General features: G+C 53.7%; 1 protein-coding gene across 1 annotated transcript; it reads left to right on the plus strand.

Moving 5' to 3' along the window:
* Window positions 1–253: 253 nt before the first annotated feature.
* Window positions 254–4,513, plus strand: LOC119090070 (translation initiation factor IF-2). Its single transcript, XM_037212865.1, has 8 exons — window positions 254–269; window positions 522–758; window positions 1,261–1,427; window positions 1,684–1,798; window positions 2,082–2,210; window positions 3,214–3,345; window positions 4,122–4,183; window positions 4,345–4,513. Exons 1-8 carry the CDS (start codon window positions 254–256, stop codon window positions 4,474–4,476), a joined length of 990 nt encoding a protein of 329 aa, XP_037068760.1. The 3' UTR covers window positions 4,477–4,513.
* The last annotated feature ends 13,800 nt before the right edge of the window (window positions 4,514–18,313 follow it).

The following is an 18,313-nucleotide window of genomic DNA, read 5'->3' on the forward strand; positions in this document are numbered from 1 at the left end:
TCTCTGTCTCTTTCTCTGTTCTCTGTCTCTGTCTCTGTTCTCTGTTCTCCTCTGTCTCTGTCCTGTCCTCTCTCTCCTGTCTCTGTCTCGTCTCTGTCTCGAGACCCTCTCTCTCTCTGTTCTCCTGTGTGCGGCTAGGTTGTCTGACGTGCGCCGCCGGCGACCTGACCACAGACCAGCTGATGACCACGTCTGCCGACCAACCACACCCCACCTGGGCTGGGCGCGCGCGGGCGCACGCCCGCCCACCGCGATGACGACGCCCACCCGCGAGAAGAAGAGGGTGACGCCATGGCCGCCACTCTGTCTCACTTGGAACATACCGGGGCTCGTACTTAGGCCGGAATGGGCCCGTTTCGTTCTACCGTCTCGGGGGCGCCCTGCCGCAGTTCGCTGCCCCATGTTTGAACAGCGTTGCTGATTTGCTTATGTTATAGCGGGACTTGGATTGTCTCAAAAAGCTCTAGCTTTTTCACGGCGCGCCGGTCCAACTGTTTGGTTCTATACGCATGTTGGCCTAGTTTTGGGAGCGGTTGGCCACCGTCCTTGCCGTGATTCCACAGACGAGCAGTGTCTGACTGACCGGTGGCGTCGGCCTGTCCTCAGCAGCGGCGGTGTCAAGAAGGGCATCTCGTCAGTGTTCAGCAAGCTGGCGGCGGATCGTGTGGCCCGCAGCCGGGAGGACCGCGACGGCGGCGAGCCGGCCAAGCCCAGGAAGCCGGCCGACACGGCCGACAGCGACTCGTCGGCCGGCTCCGGTGAGAGGCCGTCGTCGGCCACTCTGGCCGTGTGGACGTCGCTGTCGCGTCAAAGGTCGCCCCGTTTAGGTGCTTCCGGTGTCAGTTACCGAACAGCTGGGCTGGCTGGTCACAATTGTGTAACGAAAATCACCGTGCTGATTGGTGGCGGCATAGACATCGCTTGTGGTACGCATGGCTGGACATCGCCCGTCGCGCTCGTTTTCATCGGAGCTGCTCGAGTGACTGGACGGCAGTTCGCATGGTGGTGTCGTACGGCCGCTGCCGGTGGCGTCCCCCCGGGGCCGATCCACTCCTCGCTCTCGCCTGCTCGGCCGCTCCCGGCCGCATGGTGTAACGATACCCGCTCTGAATAGTCGGGCGGCTGGTGCTGTGGCCGTTCTGCCGCGACGCGCGGCGGTTCACTCATGTGAGTGGCTCTGTATTCTCTGGTTGGCGTCGAGACGGAAGCCGCTCTGTGCGTGGCCGGCTGTACTGACCGGCGCCCGTCTGCGCGACGCAGGGAGTGCGGACAGCTTTCTGAACCACCTGCTGTCGCCTCCGGTGGTGCCGCCGGCTGAGGAGGGCGCCGAGCCGGCACTGCGCCGCCCGGCCGGCCTCGCCGGCACCGACCTGCTGGCGGAAATGCGCGCCAAACAGGAGAAGCGCGCCAGTCTGACGCCCAAACACGTGAGTGGGGGAGGGAGGGGGAGGGGGGGGGGGGCGCTCAAGGCTTGGGAAAGGGGATCCTGATAAACGGTCCGGTTGTATTATGGCACGTGCATGCATATCACACGCGCGCCGCCGAAGTCGGGTTTAATAAGTTTGGCGTCGAGCATGGCCAAGAGCTGCGCGTGGTGGCGAGTAGGAGTGGCAGGCGCCGCCCTCAGTGACGACTGTTGCCGCTGTGCCGTGCGGGACGACTGACGGCCGTCCGCCGCCGCAGACGCCCGAGGAGCTGGAGGAGCGCTCGCCGCTCCAGGAGGTGAAGGGTCGCAGCGCCGCCCTGGCCGCCGCGCTCAAGTCGCCGTCGGCCGGCCACCACGGGCCGCCGTCGATCAGTGAGTGCCGGCTGCGCGGCCCGGCTCTGTGACGCCGCCTAACGCCCAGCGCCCGGTGACTACAGCTCGGCGCCCGAGCATGCTTCGCTTTCGCCTCGCCTCGCCGCCGGCCGTGTGGGCCGGCGGCTCCCGTGTCCCCGGTGCGGGGCCTGGCCGCCGGCCGGCCGCCGCGTCGCCCGCTGGCCGCGCCGTGCGCTTCGTCTCCCGCGTGTGTGCGCGCGCGTGTGTGAGGGGTTGGCCGGGCACCAGCCGCGCCTGTGACCGCGCCGCGCGCCTGTTCTAGGTCCCAAACCCAGCCTGGCCAGTAAGCCTAAGCAGGCGTCCCCCGTGCCGGGCCTGGCCAAGCCGCCGCCGCTAGGGCCGAAGCCGCGGCCCAAGTCCATGGCCGGCCGCACTGAGACCCGCTGCTCCGGTGAGTGGCTCCGGCGGCAGGCGTGGTCGGGTGGCGAGCGCCGCGGACGGCGCGGTGCGGCCCACTGGCGCTGCCAGCACCAGGCACGAGATCCGCCCGGTGCCAGGCCGGGTGCTCGGGTTCAGAAAATGGAAGAAAGGGTAAAGCTATTATGCAGGGTTACCCTAGTTTAAAATTGCGAAATTAGGTGAAGTATCTCGAAAAGGAGGGATATATCTGCCCTGTTGCACCTCGAATGGGACGCCACCCGCTGGCGGTTGCACGAGTCCTTATATTAATGCGTAACGCGTTGCGTGTTGTGCTGGCATTGTGCTGTCAGCACGCCAGTGCTGGCTGGCGTGTTGACACCACGGAGCATGCGTTGGGAGCTGACTTGCTGTTGTCTCTGGCTGCTTGTCCACCGTCACGGAAGGAAGTCCGTCTGACCTGCAGCGCGGGTCTCAGATGGCCACGGGGTTTGAAGGGAAGCGACCGCGGACGTAAGCGCGGTGCCGCGCTTGAAGGCCGCCTCAGCCAGCCGTCTGTGTTGTTTTTGGTTTGCCGAAAATTCTGTGAGCGACTGCCCGACTCCTGGTTGGTTTCTCTGGTTACAGAGCGGGTTTGTACTGGAGAGTGGGATGTGTGAGCATGACTTTGTTCCCTGTTTACGTTTGTGGTATGTCGGTAGCGCGCGGCGTCAGGCATTCTGTTAGTGTACCGCTGGCATTGATAGTCACAAGGGGATATCTTTAGGACTGCTTATGTCAGTTGGAGATTTCGGTCACAGCAGATTTCAGTAGACGCCGAACTTGTGTCTTGATGATGTGCCCGCTGGTCGTGCAGTTGTTGCACCACATAACCACGGTAACAGCTCTCATATGGACTTGCTTTCTTACAACCTGAATATAAGCAGCTGCTTTGCTTGAGCTGTGGGGAGCTCAGTGTGAATTGCGTTTTTGTGCATTGGCCCACGCGGAGCTCCGGCAGTGCGCCGGTGTGACGTGGCGGTTGTGGGTTTGACCAGGTGGCGGCAACACGTCGGGAGACGAGACGCCGCCGGCGGACGTCGGTCCAAGCTCTGACTCGTGGACCGGACGGCAGATGGCAGACGGCGCCGCAGCTAACAGCTCGAGCCGCGCTAGCGACTCGCCAACAGGCAAGGCGGCGTGACGTGCGCACGCGACGGCACGCAGTCCGTGTCCGGACGGGCACCGGCACATCCTCACCGCACAGTGTGTACATGGCACCGGCGTGGTTTGGGGAATTGAACATAGACGAATGCCTCAGCGTATAGGTATTGTATATAGTGGCATTGCCGCGCACATTCTGGTTGCGGAAGGAATTTGATGCACTTTGCCCTGTACTTTGTACTTTGATGACCCGGAGTCGTGTGGACACGGCCACCCTTCTCGAAACGTCCAAGTCATGATGCCTCGAACAAACCGACGAAAACGTCTTGACCGGAAATGGACGTATTTCAAAGTGCAGACAATTTTGAACTGGGCTGTGCCACAGCTGACCCAAGTATTCTAAATCGAGTACATTTATGTACGTTTACAGCTCCTCCGATTGTCAGTGTTTTTCGAAGTTTGCCGATTTGTTAAATAGTGCGCAGAACCGCTACTTTTTGTTTGGTTTGCTTGCATCAAACTTTTATTTGCTGTATTTTTGGGATGTGTTGCGCTTTACAGCGGGTAGGACACATTTCGCGGGGATGAAGGTGCGGATGCTGCACTGCCGGTAAGCATACATCCGTGCAGGGTCGTGGTCAGTCCTTGTTTTGTTTGTTTGCGTTGATGTATCTATCCGCTTATTTGTTGGCCCCCTGTCGGCCGTTGTATGTAGCTGCCCGATAGCACCGAACCTAACGCATGAAGACGGAGCTTGTGGGCGGACCGATCCGGGACTAACGCTTTGTGCCTCGGCCGCTAGATGGGAGCGGTGCGCCCAGCGCCCAACGCCAACCCAAACGGTTAACGTCGGCAGAACTCGAGGTAAGAATGGTGGAGGTTGTCCATCTGCGACCACCGGGCTGTGTTTTCGTGTGGCGATGACCTCTGTGAGGAGCGCCGCACGAGGCTACGCTACCGGCCGCTGTGTGTGCCCCCGCCACCGCCGGGCCCGGCGCTGACTCCTCGCCGCCCGGCCGTTACAGAGTCTGCTGGAGAGCTCAGTTGACGGGCCGCCGCCGAGCGAGCCGAGCATCGCTGACGGCGTGTCGCCGTCGCCCGTGCCAAACCTGATCCTCGACCAGGCGTACTCGCTGGATGACGTCATCAACGTGTGACGCCGCCGGGCCGCGCCGGTCGAGCCCCAGCTCAAACGCGCGGCGTCGGTCAGCGCGGCGGCTGCGGCGGCCTGTGCCGTTGGCGCCGCCGCCTCCCCCCGGCGCCGTCTCGGGCGGCGGTGTGGCGCCGCACGCGCGCCTCCCAATACTCAGCGCCGCCGTCGGCCGGCGCTGCCTTCCGCGTTGTGATTTTTATCCATGCAACTCACAGGCGCATCAGCAGCTTACTGGCATTTATTGGACTTACCGCTAGCGCACAAGGCGTGTTTGTGTACGTGCCGAGACAGGTGGACGTGGACGCCCACGCTGCGACGGCGGCGTGCCCGACGTCGGAGCCTGGCTGAGATTAGGGACGACAGGCGGCGTCCGAGACGTGGCGAGGGTCGCGTAGGGACGGGCGAGCTCTGTGGCGGCCCGGCCGCCTGCTGGCGGGTCACGTGGTCCCTGATGGTGGCGCTTCTGGTTCGCTTCTGAAATTCTTGGTTTGTTGTCTGTGTTCGGCGAACGGTGAGCGATCCAGTCGGATAGGTCGGGTTGCGTGTTATGCTCTATTATGTTCTCGTACCAGCCGTTGTATTTTATATTTATATCTGCCCCGAGTATATTCGATGATATATATAAAGTTACGACATGCAACACGCTCTTTTCGTACGACGTTTGAAGAACTCCAATGATGCTTGGGCAGTAATGGGAACACTGCGCGCTTGCGCACAGCCGTTCGTAGCGTTTCATTTATGTTACGCTTGGAATGGCTGTGTTAATGGGCAGCTGGTACTGAAAAAACCGTTACCGGGGCCGGGCTGTTCAATGCTGTTGTACGTCTGTGTGGGGTGTGAGGCGGCGCGTGTGACCCCTGCGGTCGCCGACTCCCCCCGCCCTCCCCTTCAACATCCCTCCCGTCGATGTGAGGTGGTGCGTGGGAACCCTGCGGTCGCTGACGTCACCATCCCCCCTTCGTCACCCCCGCCCTCCTCCGTCGGTATGATGGGGCGCGTGGGAACCCTGCGGTCGCTGACGTCACCATCCCCCTCTTCGTCACCCCCGCCCTCCTCCCGTCGATGTGATGTGGCGCGTGCGAACCCTGCGGTCGCTGACGTCACCATCCCCCTCTTCGTCACCCCCGCCCTCCTCCCGTCGATATGATGGGGCGCGTGGGAACCCTGCGGTCGCTGATGTCACCATCCCCCTCTTCGTCACCCCCGCCCTCCTCCCGTCGATGTGATGTGGCGCGTGCGAACCCTGCGGTCGCTGACGTCACCATCCCTCCGTCGTCGAGCGCTTTGTGGGACTGATGCAGCACCAGTTCGGCAGCGCTGCTCCAGCCTGCGACACGGCTGGTGGTCATGGCGCGTGCTCGGACAAAACGAGCCGAGCCACCCACATGCGCAGCTGGTGTCGAACGGGAGTGGGGTCGGCAGTTCGAGTAACAGTTACCATTCATAGAAGGGACTGTTTATACGAGGTGCGATCAAAATGCTCGTGGTGCAGCGCTACACCGCACTCCGCGCTTCTGCCATGCTTGAAATGGCCCCTGTGAGCTCCGTTATTGGCGCTTGTCAAGCACCACTTGCGCCTCACGCTGTATCTCGAAGGGTGATCCTGCTGCTTAAACTGCACCTTGGGAAGAGGAAGGAATCGCTGGAAACCAATCGCCGTTGCCGGGTAGGAAACAATGATGACGCTAGCGCGGCCCAAACTCACGTTTGCAACGCAATACGAACGGGCGCGTTGTCAACCTAGGGCCCCCAGCTGCCACTGCGCCACATATCCGGTCGTTTGGGCAGACTGTTGTCCATTCAACACCTCAGAACGGTGCACTAAAGCTCGGCACCGTCAGTCTCGTCCAAGGACGAATTCGTGGGGCGCATCTTGCGAGTGTCGAAAATAAGCGGCAAGTGTGCACTGTCGCGCTCCTGCCCCGCTCCTCTCAGGAAGCGCGTTGGTCGCCAAGTGATCTAACATGACGACACCCCTGCACACTGCGTTACAACACTCGAATTTTGGGCCGTACCAACATCATCGTCGTCCTTGATGCCCCTAATTAAGGAATTGGTCCGCTGTGAGTTGTCCCGCTCCCCAAAGATGAGGCTTCAGCCGCAGCGTTGCTGTTTCGTCGCCGTGGAGGAGATGTAGCCGGATCGCGAGTGGTGCTTGGCACGCTTAAAAAGGGGGCCTTTCAGCGAGCGGTCCAAGCCTGGCGGCAGCAATGGGATCAGCTTATCGCTGCACGGGGCGCAATCTACCCTCTCTCTCTTTCTCTCTCTCTCTCTCTCTCTTTCTCTCTCTCTCTCTCTCTCTCTCTCTCTCTCTCTCTCTCTCTCTCTCTCTCTCTCTCTCTCTCTCTCTCTCTCTCTCTCTCTCTCTCTCTCTCTCTCTCTCTCTCTCTCTCTCTCTCTCTCTCTCTCTCTCTCTCTCTCCCTCTCTTCCTCCCTTTCCGTCCCCCTCTCCCTCTCCGTTTCCCTACAAAATCACCGGATATGACCCAATTGTAAATGAGGGTATGTTTTTTTGTTGTTTATCATTTTTACTCTTTCTAACTGGGACAGAACACTATCTGCAAAATCATGCGTTAAACGACTGTTTGAAACAAATCGCCGGCACTCTTCATTTTACAATGGTCCAGCTTACTCGTTTTAAACTGATATAACGCAGACCCCGTGCCAGAATTTTGACCTGGATTCTAGAGACATTCAGGACGAGCGAATTCAGATTGTAGATCAAAATAGGTCAACAATTTGTATCACGTAGGAAAACGTTTGTCTGAAAATAAGCAATGTTCACTCGGAATGGGTAAGTGATGGAAATTTTGTAATGTAGTTTTGAGCATACGCTCCCGCAATTTTCAGGCAACAAAACCTCGATGCTGGGCGTCGCAGTCTCCCCCGGCCACGCGTCGCCGGTTCCGTGACTAACGCTGAACTGTGGCTAACGAGTGTGTGACTGTATATTTGGAAGGTAGCCCAGGCGTACATTTCGCCGGCTCGATTTCTGGATTGGTGATAAGAACGGATTGGCTTGAACAGCAACACGAAATGGAGCTGAAATCTGGTGGTGGAACTAGAAGAACAAAGGTAGAATCGTCATTTTTAGTTGTTGTTAATCTGTCCAGAGGACAACCTCAAAGTTGTCAAAAGATACGCCCAGTCTAATTTTCGAACAGTGCAAACCAATTATGAGAGACAATCGGAACCATGATTTTATGGTGGTTGATGTCACGCTTGCGGCGCCGGCCGCATGGTTCCTGCAAGTAGCCAATAGGCCGCATGGTTACTGCGAGTAGCCAACAGGGCGCCTGCTCACGGCGCTGGTCACTGCGAGTAGCCAATAGGGCGCCTGCTCACGGCGCTGGTCACTGCAAGTAGCCCGTACTTGTAGTGACCAACGCCGTTCGGTTTTACGGAAACTGCAACCCCGGCCATCCCATCCTCCCTCCTGAGATTGCAAGCGCGCAGGCTCAAACAGGCTATTTTGCAAAAGAATGAACGTTCTAAGGCAAATATGGGATGACTTTGTTCACTTTTGAACTCATTTCGACCCACGCTATTCAGCAATAATGAGAACCTTTGCTTCTCTCCGGGTAAGGAGCCCCTTGGAACTTGTGTTCGACTCGAGCTGAATCATGAATCGGCTCTTGAGTTTTATCATTTTAGGGTGAGCCGTGAGCTAGATCGGGACATTAGGAAACTTGTCGGCATGAGCCATTAGCTGAATCACATACTTCATCAATGTGTGTGATTCAATCGATCACATTTCTAACAACGTGCTAGTGAGTCATGAGGCTGAAATGAAAATGATAATTCAAGGAAACACAGCGTGCCCAGACAAATTAACATTTCAGAGTGCTAAAATAAAGAGCACGCAGCATTATCATCATGAAACTTTTTGTTGGCAAAATCAGCGCAGAGCCCGTTATCGTAATTTCTAAGCAGCAAACAATATGGTTGATCCTGAACTTAAGTTTGCCAAATCCCAGCAATGAACCGGAGGATATTACATGGCACAGGCATCCTACATTCCTAAACCCCATACTTAAATCGGTGAAAGATTGGCTGCTACCTATAAACCCAAGGGCTGGTCATATTTTTCACTGTCAGTTATCACAGTAATGGGCTGCTCCATACCTTATTATTCCCTACTACTCGAACTGCTGTAGGCTTGCCACTGCTGAGGCTAGATGAAAGGAACAGCAATAGTGGGAAGGTCGCCTCGTCATTCATGCAGATTACATTTTGCAGATGATTATGCGTCCTGCGATTTCCACCAAAAATGATGTCCACGCAACTCGCAAGTGAGAATTCGGCCTACAAATTCATTAGTCTTGGAATTCGGGTAAAGTTGCTCACGACACTCCTATCTTCACGCAGCGCGGAACCCCGGCTTTGACTCCTAACCCATCAAAGAGTGACCTGATGAGATGAGTCAAAGGTATCCTGGTGGAAACGACAGTCGGCGCCTGCCTTAGCCCATCTCTAGTCAACTTGTTCAGAGTTCAGTTCAGTTCAGTTCAGTTCCTTGCTGACTGGGAGATGTGGACTCAGTGAAGAATGTTTTTGCGGGACTTGTTTGTCGCGAAAGCGGTCGTGGTTCGTAATGCTTATTAATTTCAGGAAGGTAGATAATTTCGTGACAAATTTGCATCGTATGCTAGCTAATTACTTCGGAAGAACTGCAAAGCAACTGGGAGGGGGGGGGCAGGCGGCCATGACCCCTTCCACTTTTCAAAGAAAGCGGGTGGGGGCAGCAATGTTAACTATCCATCCCCACTGTCAGGCTTTTTACTTAAGCGTTTAGCTCAGCTTTTACTACCTTAGACATACATGCCGACTTATCTAGCTCACCACCCGACTTTCTCAAGCTGCCTCATCTTTTTCGTTTGCCCATTGACCATCGCTGAGAGTCATAGCCGCGGGGCCGACGCTGCGCGATCCACGGTGACTGCAACGCTGGACGTGGAGGCTGTTGTTGCAACGATTCGCGAGCGCGCATGTTTAAAACCATGTCACCGAGACATGCAAAATCCTTCTAATACTATTCCTCTAAGGGCCTAGTTTTTCTCAGTAATCAGTTTGACCAAATGTTGAACATTTTAAGACGAACATTGGCTAGCTATGCCAATATACATTTGGGACCATATTTTAATTTGCAATCTACAGGACTTCAGGGGGTCCTCAATAACTCTGAAGATTAAAAAAATCTGGAACTAGGGTCCATGTGGCACTTATTGAACCACTTGCGGCGACCAGGAATGTTGTTGCATCATTAAGGGTTTCTGTGTTGATCCGGGGCCAACTGCGCGGGTCAGAAGGCCTCCCGTGTCATGGAGGAGAACGATGAATTATGATGTATCCCTCTAAGGACCTCCGGATCAACCAGGGAATCCCGCCCCATGTCGCCAGAATGACAGCCGGAAGACACCCTGCGATGGGACGAAATGGCCCTTCAGTCCTTTACCGGGAACAGTGATGTGTCCCTAGTGTTCTACTCAAGGGGCCTCTTGCCCACAAGGAAATAAAGAGCCTGATTATTGTCGAATAGACTGGGTTGAAGCGAGTTTAAAAATGAACAAGGCCTTCCAGTGTTTCTCTGGGAGCATTCATTCTTTTGCAGAAACGATTGTTGAAACAAATCACATCAAAAGGTTTGAACATGGCCCCTGCAATCTCAGGAGCAAGGGCAGTGGTGGTCTGGGTTGCAGCTTTCATAAAACCGAACGGCGTTGCTCACTGCTAGTAGCACCAGACGGCGGGTGCCGAGTTTAACAATTACAGCAACACGAAGATGGAGATTCTACCTCCACTATTCCAGTTCCACCACCAGATTCCAGTACCACTTCGTGGTGTTGTGAGGGCCAATCCGTTCGTATCATCAATTGAAGAATCGCTCAGGTGAAATATATGCCCAGGCTACCCTTGAAATATAAGATTTGGTGTCGTAGAGCGTTCAAACGTACTTCGTTCAGAAGCGTCATTATTTTCATTCACCCGTTGGCCACGGTTCAGTGTTATTGCTAATTAGTTTAAGGCTGACCATCTCTCGATGCTATCAGCCATGTTTGTTGTCTTTTGTCTTCCTCACAGTGCCGGAACCGTCATTTGCCATCCGGCCTGCAGTTGGAAAGAAACCCGGCACTGCGTCTTTTTGCTTGCGCGCACAAGCGCTGTACCTGGGTTGGTAAGACCCTGGAGATATCTTGCTTCGGAGCTCCCAACGATATCTGATTTCTTCCTGCATGCCACACGCTTCTTCCTCGTATCTTTTTCTTTTCTCTTTTGATCTCCTTCTCAGTATTAACCGCTAAACTGACGCTACGCGGTTCATGGAGACTGCAGCGCTTGGTGTCGAGGTTTTTGTTGCAAAAATTTGCTGGCGCACATGTTCAAGAGAATGTTACATAGTTTGTACCACTTCTTCATTCCGACCTAATGTTGAACATATACAGACAAACATGGCTTTGACATGTTAATATACATTGTTGACCCATTTCGATTTGCAATCCACCTTCGCGGGGTCCTTAACATGTCTGTAGCACTAGGATAAGAAATTCAGTCAAAGTCTCTGCATTTTATAGGTTTTAGAAGAGTGCACTGAACCAGTGTAAATTAGGGCTACCGGTGATTTATTCCATGTAGTCGTTCAGCACCTGATTTCTGCAGTTTATTTATTTCCAAATGCAAACAGAATTGATCTCGTGATAGGTTTTGGCTTTTGTTTCTGTTCTTGTTACAAGGTAAAAATAGCAATAAAACGAAGACAACCGTGTCCCCTGTTAAGCAGCAAGCTATAGCCGGCGAGTTGTTGTTTTTTGGAGGGCGGTGACCACCAGGGGTCTTTTGCTAACCCTGTGCCCCCTTGACAAGGCTCTGGCTACGCCCCTGCCTACATACAAGAGCAGATCAAGTCGGCTACGCTGAATGTGGGCAACTGAATATCCGTTAGACCAATTCATGCCTTAGGAAGGCAGCTTTCCAAATGTTTTTTTTTTTCTGCGGTGTTGTGGTGTAATGGAAACTAATTCGGCAAAAGATACTGTTCAGGTGTCCAACATGTCTTACACACCAATAAGTAGTAATTCTGATTCACAAATATGTGGCAATGCAGCCGATCAGTTGCGAACGATCAGTTTGCAGTCAGTCATGCATATGATGGCCATCCTAAAATGTTGCAACAAATCTTTTTTAAAGCAGCCAACGAAATCTAGGCGTATGAAAAGCCTTATGCGCTTGAGCCATCGATTTAGATTTAAAATTCGGCCAGCGTATATCCAGGTCGTATTTTGGCATCTACTTTGTGGGCTGTTGAGGCAGATGCCTCCTCAATGACCCCAAAATTCCCCGTTTCCCCGGGGAAACAATGTTGAAAGGGACGAGTAATCTTGGGAAGCTGGACAGCCTCATTTGCGGAATGGCATAGATTAGTCGATTAGGTAAGGTTGTGCACCAGTGAGAAATAGCTGTAAATGACTATCTGGCATAACAATCATGGCATTTAGTTATTTGTGAAATTTGTTGTGTGACACTTCTTTAAGCGTTCCGACGTCTACGGTGCAGTCTAGTCCACACTGCATGCTATAAATTCATTGGTGTGGGTCGTAGCTGCCCGGTAAAATATGGTAGCCTAAAATTTGCTATGTAGTTCAAAGATGTAGTTCAAAGATGTCCAATTTTGCCACGTTTTGTATTTTAGAAATGCATCTGTTCCGCCGGCTTTCAACTCCTTCGAAGCCCAGGGGCCCCTTCAGGGCTTAAAGGGTGCAATGGCCCGTGACCCTCCCCCTGGATCCGCTCCTGAGCACTGCCGCCTGTAAAATACACATTTTTTAGATTGGACACCTGGTCTGACACTTGTACACTGAAACTTGGATTGGCACGAAGGTCTGTGACAAGCCGTTGCAGAAACCCATGCATCATGGCGGTGCTATGCTTTGCACGGTCAGAGATGAGACAGTAGCTTTGATGGCACAGCACACCTTCCTCCCGCTAGAATGCTACGAACGGGTGCACAGCGCACTGAGAGGATTGGCAGTGGAAGCCTTGGGCTGTGTCTTGAACTTGGTAGTAGCACTTGTGTGGCGTACTGTAAAGTACTGACCCTGCCCATCAGCTACAAAGTGGTGCCTGGTTAGTTTTGCGATTTACTGGGCGAGAGATATCATGCTGTCTTCTTTTGGCCGATGATTTCCACTAATACACAGCGATCCGTGCTCATCCACTATTTTGTACTTTTATTTATTTGTTATAATCTCACCATCCACATTATAATTAGGGATTGTACCGTCCTCGTTGCTATCCTGTGACTTGTACGAGGGGATATGACTAAAAAAAGTTCGTTTCTCTCTCCTCGCCGGGGCAGTCCTTACAGCCCCCCCCCCCCACCCCCCCATCACGCAGTCACGGTGTTTCCGTGCCATATATAGCGTGATCAAGGTCAGGGTATTCCAGATCAGGAATACCGTGGCGGATATAGGCAGCACTCGATTTTGGTGATATGTGCACACACATACCGAATGCGTACCAATGCTGCTGGCCACGACGCAGTGCCTCGGAGGAGCTGCGGCAGATGTCAAGGAACCGATAGAAGGGGTTTGTGTTCCCGCTTGTAAACGTCATGCGCTTCACACAAGTTGCCCCAGACAATTCCTATTCGCACTCTCTCTCGGCTCCATTGAGTTGTCAGACCGTGACACCGACGTCTTGGCCCGGACACATCCGGCTGACCTGGTCCCACTCGTAAAACAGCTTTGCCCTCTCCTTGCCTGCGTCAGGGCTGTGCAGGCCTGTTGTCGCCTTAGGGGCCTCTGGCAAAAGATCATATGACTTTTTTAGTTGAAGACTCTTCCTCGCCGTGTACACGGGAGCACCCTTTGTTTGTGCCTCGACAAGTGAGGTGGCAACCCACTGCTTTCGTGGCTTTTTATTTTCGCGGCGTGAGGAGTGGGCTGGAAAACAGCTTACTGACCATCCATCTGTGTCTGAGGAAATGCTGACATATATCCTCCTTCCATTGCATCAAAAGATACAACCTATGCGATGTTGTTCAATCCTTCGCATGGCGACGTCAGGCTACCGTGCTTGCGCCCCCCCTCCCCCCTTCCTAGCTTTGTGACACTGCCATTGTCACGCGGCCGTGCTATGGGCGCCAAATGACCGCCGCAGTCGGCGCGCCCCTAAACTCCAATAAACAACAACAACGCGGCCGTGCTCTTCGTAGGAATTAGAAACGTGAATGCTCGTATGTTTGTACCTCATGTGGTTCTTCCTTGCTTATTTGTATTTTACCGCAGGGAAATCTATGCTCAGTTTTGCCGGGAGTCAGGGACCCCCCCCCCCCTATCCAGAAACTTTTGTATACCTGTAGGACATGCGTTCAAATGATACATCTCTCACCTTATAACATGCTCGATAACAATGGCTTTTGCTTCAGCAATATTACATCTCATACAAATATCAGAATGAGTACGCTTGGAGCCATAGCGAAAGCCCGCCTTGTTTGGAAAGATGTGACAATTTTTTTCATTTCTTCTTGTGATGAAAAATAGGTGCTAATTCTGCATTCAACAAAATGACATAGCAAATCTCCAAAAGGTCAAAATAGATAATGTGACTTTTGATCACGTTGTCACCGTTATGAAAATTAGGTGAAGAAAATTTGAAAATAGCCAAAGTATGCACTGTCCAATTGCAAGCCTAGCAGTGCGGAGTATTTTTGCAATTTCGATAACTGTTGATCACGTTATAGGCTATTAAAGATGCCTTTGTTAGCTACCTTTTAAGAATTCCCGAGGCTATATATAGCTCTTCAGCCATTTCTCTGACCTTCCTTAAAATCGCACCACTAGATTCAGGGCGTAAGACAGCCCTCTGGAGGAATTATCATCTAAATATTAAATGCTGGGCTTATGCCCCCGTCCATTTGTCGTGGAATGTCTCAGGTGGCCTTGAATTTTTCGAAGTTTGCTGACTTGTCCGTGTTGACATGGTTCATAAGGTTACCCCGCAGCGTGACGCCTAGGGGGCGACAGAGCGGTTGCGTGAGACGCCAAAGCACAGCAGTCTTAAGCTGACATGCATTCAAGCGAAATTATTCTCGAACCAATCCAGTGGAGCCCGAGCCGTGTGCGGTGTTGGCCTGTCATGCTGGAGTCACTCCTCGCGCCATTCGATCCCACGAAGGCATTCCTGGCCCGCCTCGAAGGGTGTCAGTGCGGCTGCGATGTAGCGGTCTGAGCTGGCGTTGACACGATACTCTGTCTCGCCCTCAAACAGCTTCCTTCTGTGGAATCGTGATCTGATGAATGTAAGATCACTGATGACGATCACTATTTTCTTGTTACGCTTTGCCACGAAATGATCGCTCTAACGACACTGCAGTCTTGATTGTACGAGAAAAACACTTGTTGTTCGGTCAAACGTGCGTTAGCTTTTCTCTGGGTCACCTTGCATAAACGGTAGTTTCACAAAGACACGGTCTGTTTCACGCTGTTTACATCTTTGCAATCTTGATGTATTGTTAAACCGAGAACTTGCAGTACAATCGGGAAACGTCACGCAGTGCTCCAGGTATCCGTTCACACGCGAAAGAAGGACTAGTTTAGCACGTCAAAGTTCACGTGACTAAGGACCAGAAGATGTACACGCCGTATTCCCGTTTGTGATGTGAGAACTGCTTTCTTGGTAGCCATGAGGCGTGTGAAATTTGCTGCAGCATTATTGGGGCGGCTATGAGTTTGTTTTAAGATTAGCACAAACCCTTTACTGGGACGCATTTTTGGGATAAGCACCCACGCTGAGTAGCGTTTGGTGAGCCCTGGCCCAATCACAAAATCCCGGGTCAACGGCAGAACTGTGCGGCGCAAGTTTAACGTGCCGCAATGCTCGGCACAGTCCATCCAGCCCTCTGACGCTACCTTACGGTTGGCACGGCCTCTGCCACTGGCCGTAAGCTGTCCCATTCGGGGACAAATAACGACAGGCTTAAGTGGTTCGGGCCCACCCCGGCACAGGTCTGTGAATCGGAAGGCAGATGCTCTGACTAGCTGAGCTACGGGACGGAATAAAGTACTTTGCGGAACGGAACAATTAAAAGTACATGACGACGGTGTGTTTTCCACCTGGCTGTACCACAAAAAAGGTGTCGAAGAATGGAATGAACACATTTTGTGCGGTTTCTTCGAGAGTGAAAGAACTATTGTGGTGGTGCTGATCTACTTTTGCGAACAAATCTGACCATGAGAACAGCTTTAAAATATCGAGTTTCTTCAATATAATGGATCCTTTTCATGCCGTCGCTTAACCACTACCTCTTGATGTGCTGGGGATCGCCTTTTCTACACGAAAACTCCAACTAATCGACCTGAAACATTAAGAATTCAGTGTGGGCCATGCATGTCAGGCCATGCCATTCTACAAAAAGTCGTTTTCATCCCTTTGGGCACCTTCAATGAACGATGAATGACAATTGTTTTCGTTTCTCACAAACGCTCGAATTATTATGTTTTTTTCTGTAATGAAAACGCTATTTTAAGCTTTCCACAAAAATGTAGCCTCACATCGCCTTGGATGGAATCCTTCGCAGCAAAGAAAGTTTGGTATCGACGAAATATTTGCAAAGCATTTGCTTTCATTTTTATATTGACGACGCAATTTAAAGTGACCGAAATCCAGAACAAATAAGGGATTTTTGGGGAGAAGGCTAGGTCAACCTGGTTTGCTCAGCACGTGTTCAGCCTCCCCCACCCCCTCCCCAAGCGATTGTAGAAAATGTCACCACTACCGCTGGTCCATAGCTTGGTCGCTTGAAGGGTCGGTTCGTCATCAAATGTAGAACGCATGCTGACGCATCGGCACCGGCAGCTGGTTACGAAATGCATGTAACAGAACCTTTCTCCGCTGAAAACCCCGCGAACAAGCATCATTTCGGCCTTTTACCTGCTTTGTATACAATCCACTCAGCGACTTTCATGTGTCTGGGCATGGCGACGATTTCAAAACCAGCCAACGCCTAACGAGCATGACTACCTGAACCTTGTTCGGGTCTGCCACGAAAGGTTTCCTCGCTCGGGATGTTGGCCAATAGGGAATTCTACACGCCTCTCCACGTCGTGCGTCTCTAGCTCTCCCATTTCCAGCATGGAGACGCTCAGTCGTGCCGCGTTCTGCCAGGAGGCGTGCAGACTGCAAGGCCCTGTGGACGGGGAGCCTTCACTGGATCTGCGGACCACGGCGCACGTCGCCGATCGTAATCAACGGTCACCGCCATGGGTGGTGGCAGCCTGGGGAGAGGGTCCCGAGTCTTCGGAGACGGCCCTGCCGCTGTCTTCGGCCTACATTCAGCATGTCACACTTTTCTCTGGAAACTGCGTAGGAAGAGGAGACGGGAGACGTTTCTCGATCCTTCTGCTCACCCGGTCCCGCGCCGCTCCAACAGCCGTCACCCCAAGAAGCCATCCAGGTCAGCGTTAGGCGCTGGGGGGGGGGAGGGGGGCATTGGCGGACCGCCAGCTCCGCTGCTCCAGGTCATCGTCAGCCACGGGCCGCAGGCGGACCGCCTGCTCCGTTGCCCCAGGTCGGGTCAGCGGGGGGGGGGGGGGGGGCACCGGCGGGAGGCCCGCTCCGCTCCAGCCGAGCGGCCGCTGGTTTCACACGGCGCCGCGGCCGGGGCCCGGCGACCCGCGGGGGCTTGATGGCTCAACAGGCGGCGGCGCTCCAGTTTCACCTTTTCTTTTCGGCGTCGGCCTGGCGTGGCCGGTCGTGCTCGACGGGCCACGACGGCGCCGCGGTCCGCCTGGCGCCGCGGCGCGTGCCACCGCCAGTCGCCACGTGCCGCCGAGACGTGCGACACGCGCCCCGGCCTCCGCACGCCGTACGTGACCCCTGACCCCGGACCCTGGCGGAGAGCGAGGACAGGTTGGAGCAGCGACGCATCGGCCGAGCCCGCCAGCGAGAGACCGCAGCGAAGCTTGCCGGCCCGGGACGACGACGCCGTCAGGTGAGGCGAGGCCGGCGTCGCCCCTCTCAAGCGGCGGCATCTTCAGTGTTTATGTGAAACGGGCGGGGGTGGCGGCGAATGCTTTGGTAGTTCAGTCCGGAGCATGATCACCCGAGACATCCAGTGAAGAACAACCAGTGAACACACCTCACAACGTTTATTCACGTTACGTCGAGCCGAAATTAACGCGAGTCCGGACTTGACGTGCTAACGCACAATGTTCTCATTGCGACGTGAGGAAATAAACTTTTAGTCAGGGGCCTTCACCTTAAATCTTGTCAGGCAATGCCACCTCAAGTTACTTCGGAGCAAAGGCAACCGAACCAAGAGGGCTGGAACCGCGCCGAACTTGATGGTGTCCTATGATCCCTCGTAACGTAATGACGCTGTCTATTGTTTTAGTTCATGATGGGCACAGGCTTATTTTTGAAATAGATTTGTCTTTCTCCAGACAGCCGCATGATTTAAAGGAAGACGCAGTACGAATACCCATGCATCTGGGGCAAGTATGCGACCAGATTCCCGGCGTCGTTCTGCTTTAGGCCAGCCCGCCTAATCACCGGATGCCCGTTTTTGTAAAGACTAAATCCCATTCCATCGACGCGACAAAGGGTTTCCTGGAAGACGAGGCGCTTAAGCTTTCAGTTGGGCACCTGCAAAAAGGCTTCTGGTCACGTTTGCACGGACGGGCACTTAATACGCCTGAGGCAATTACATAGCGTTGAATACAATCAAGTACATCGCTACAGTAGTGTTATGCGTCTTGTGTATTTAATTAACACCAAAAGCTCAGTTACGTTCCATTAACGTTCCATTACGAGAACTGTTCCTGGCACACTTCCGTGGACTGGGG

Source organism: Pollicipes pollicipes, unplaced genomic scaffold (assembly GCF_011947565.3).
Source record: "Pollicipes pollicipes isolate AB1234 unplaced genomic scaffold, Ppol_2.1 Scaffold_3087;HRSCAF=3621_pilon_pilon_pilon, whole genome shotgun sequence".
Taxonomy (NCBI): domain Eukaryota; kingdom Metazoa; phylum Arthropoda; class Thecostraca; order Pollicipedomorpha; family Pollicipedidae; genus Pollicipes; species Pollicipes pollicipes.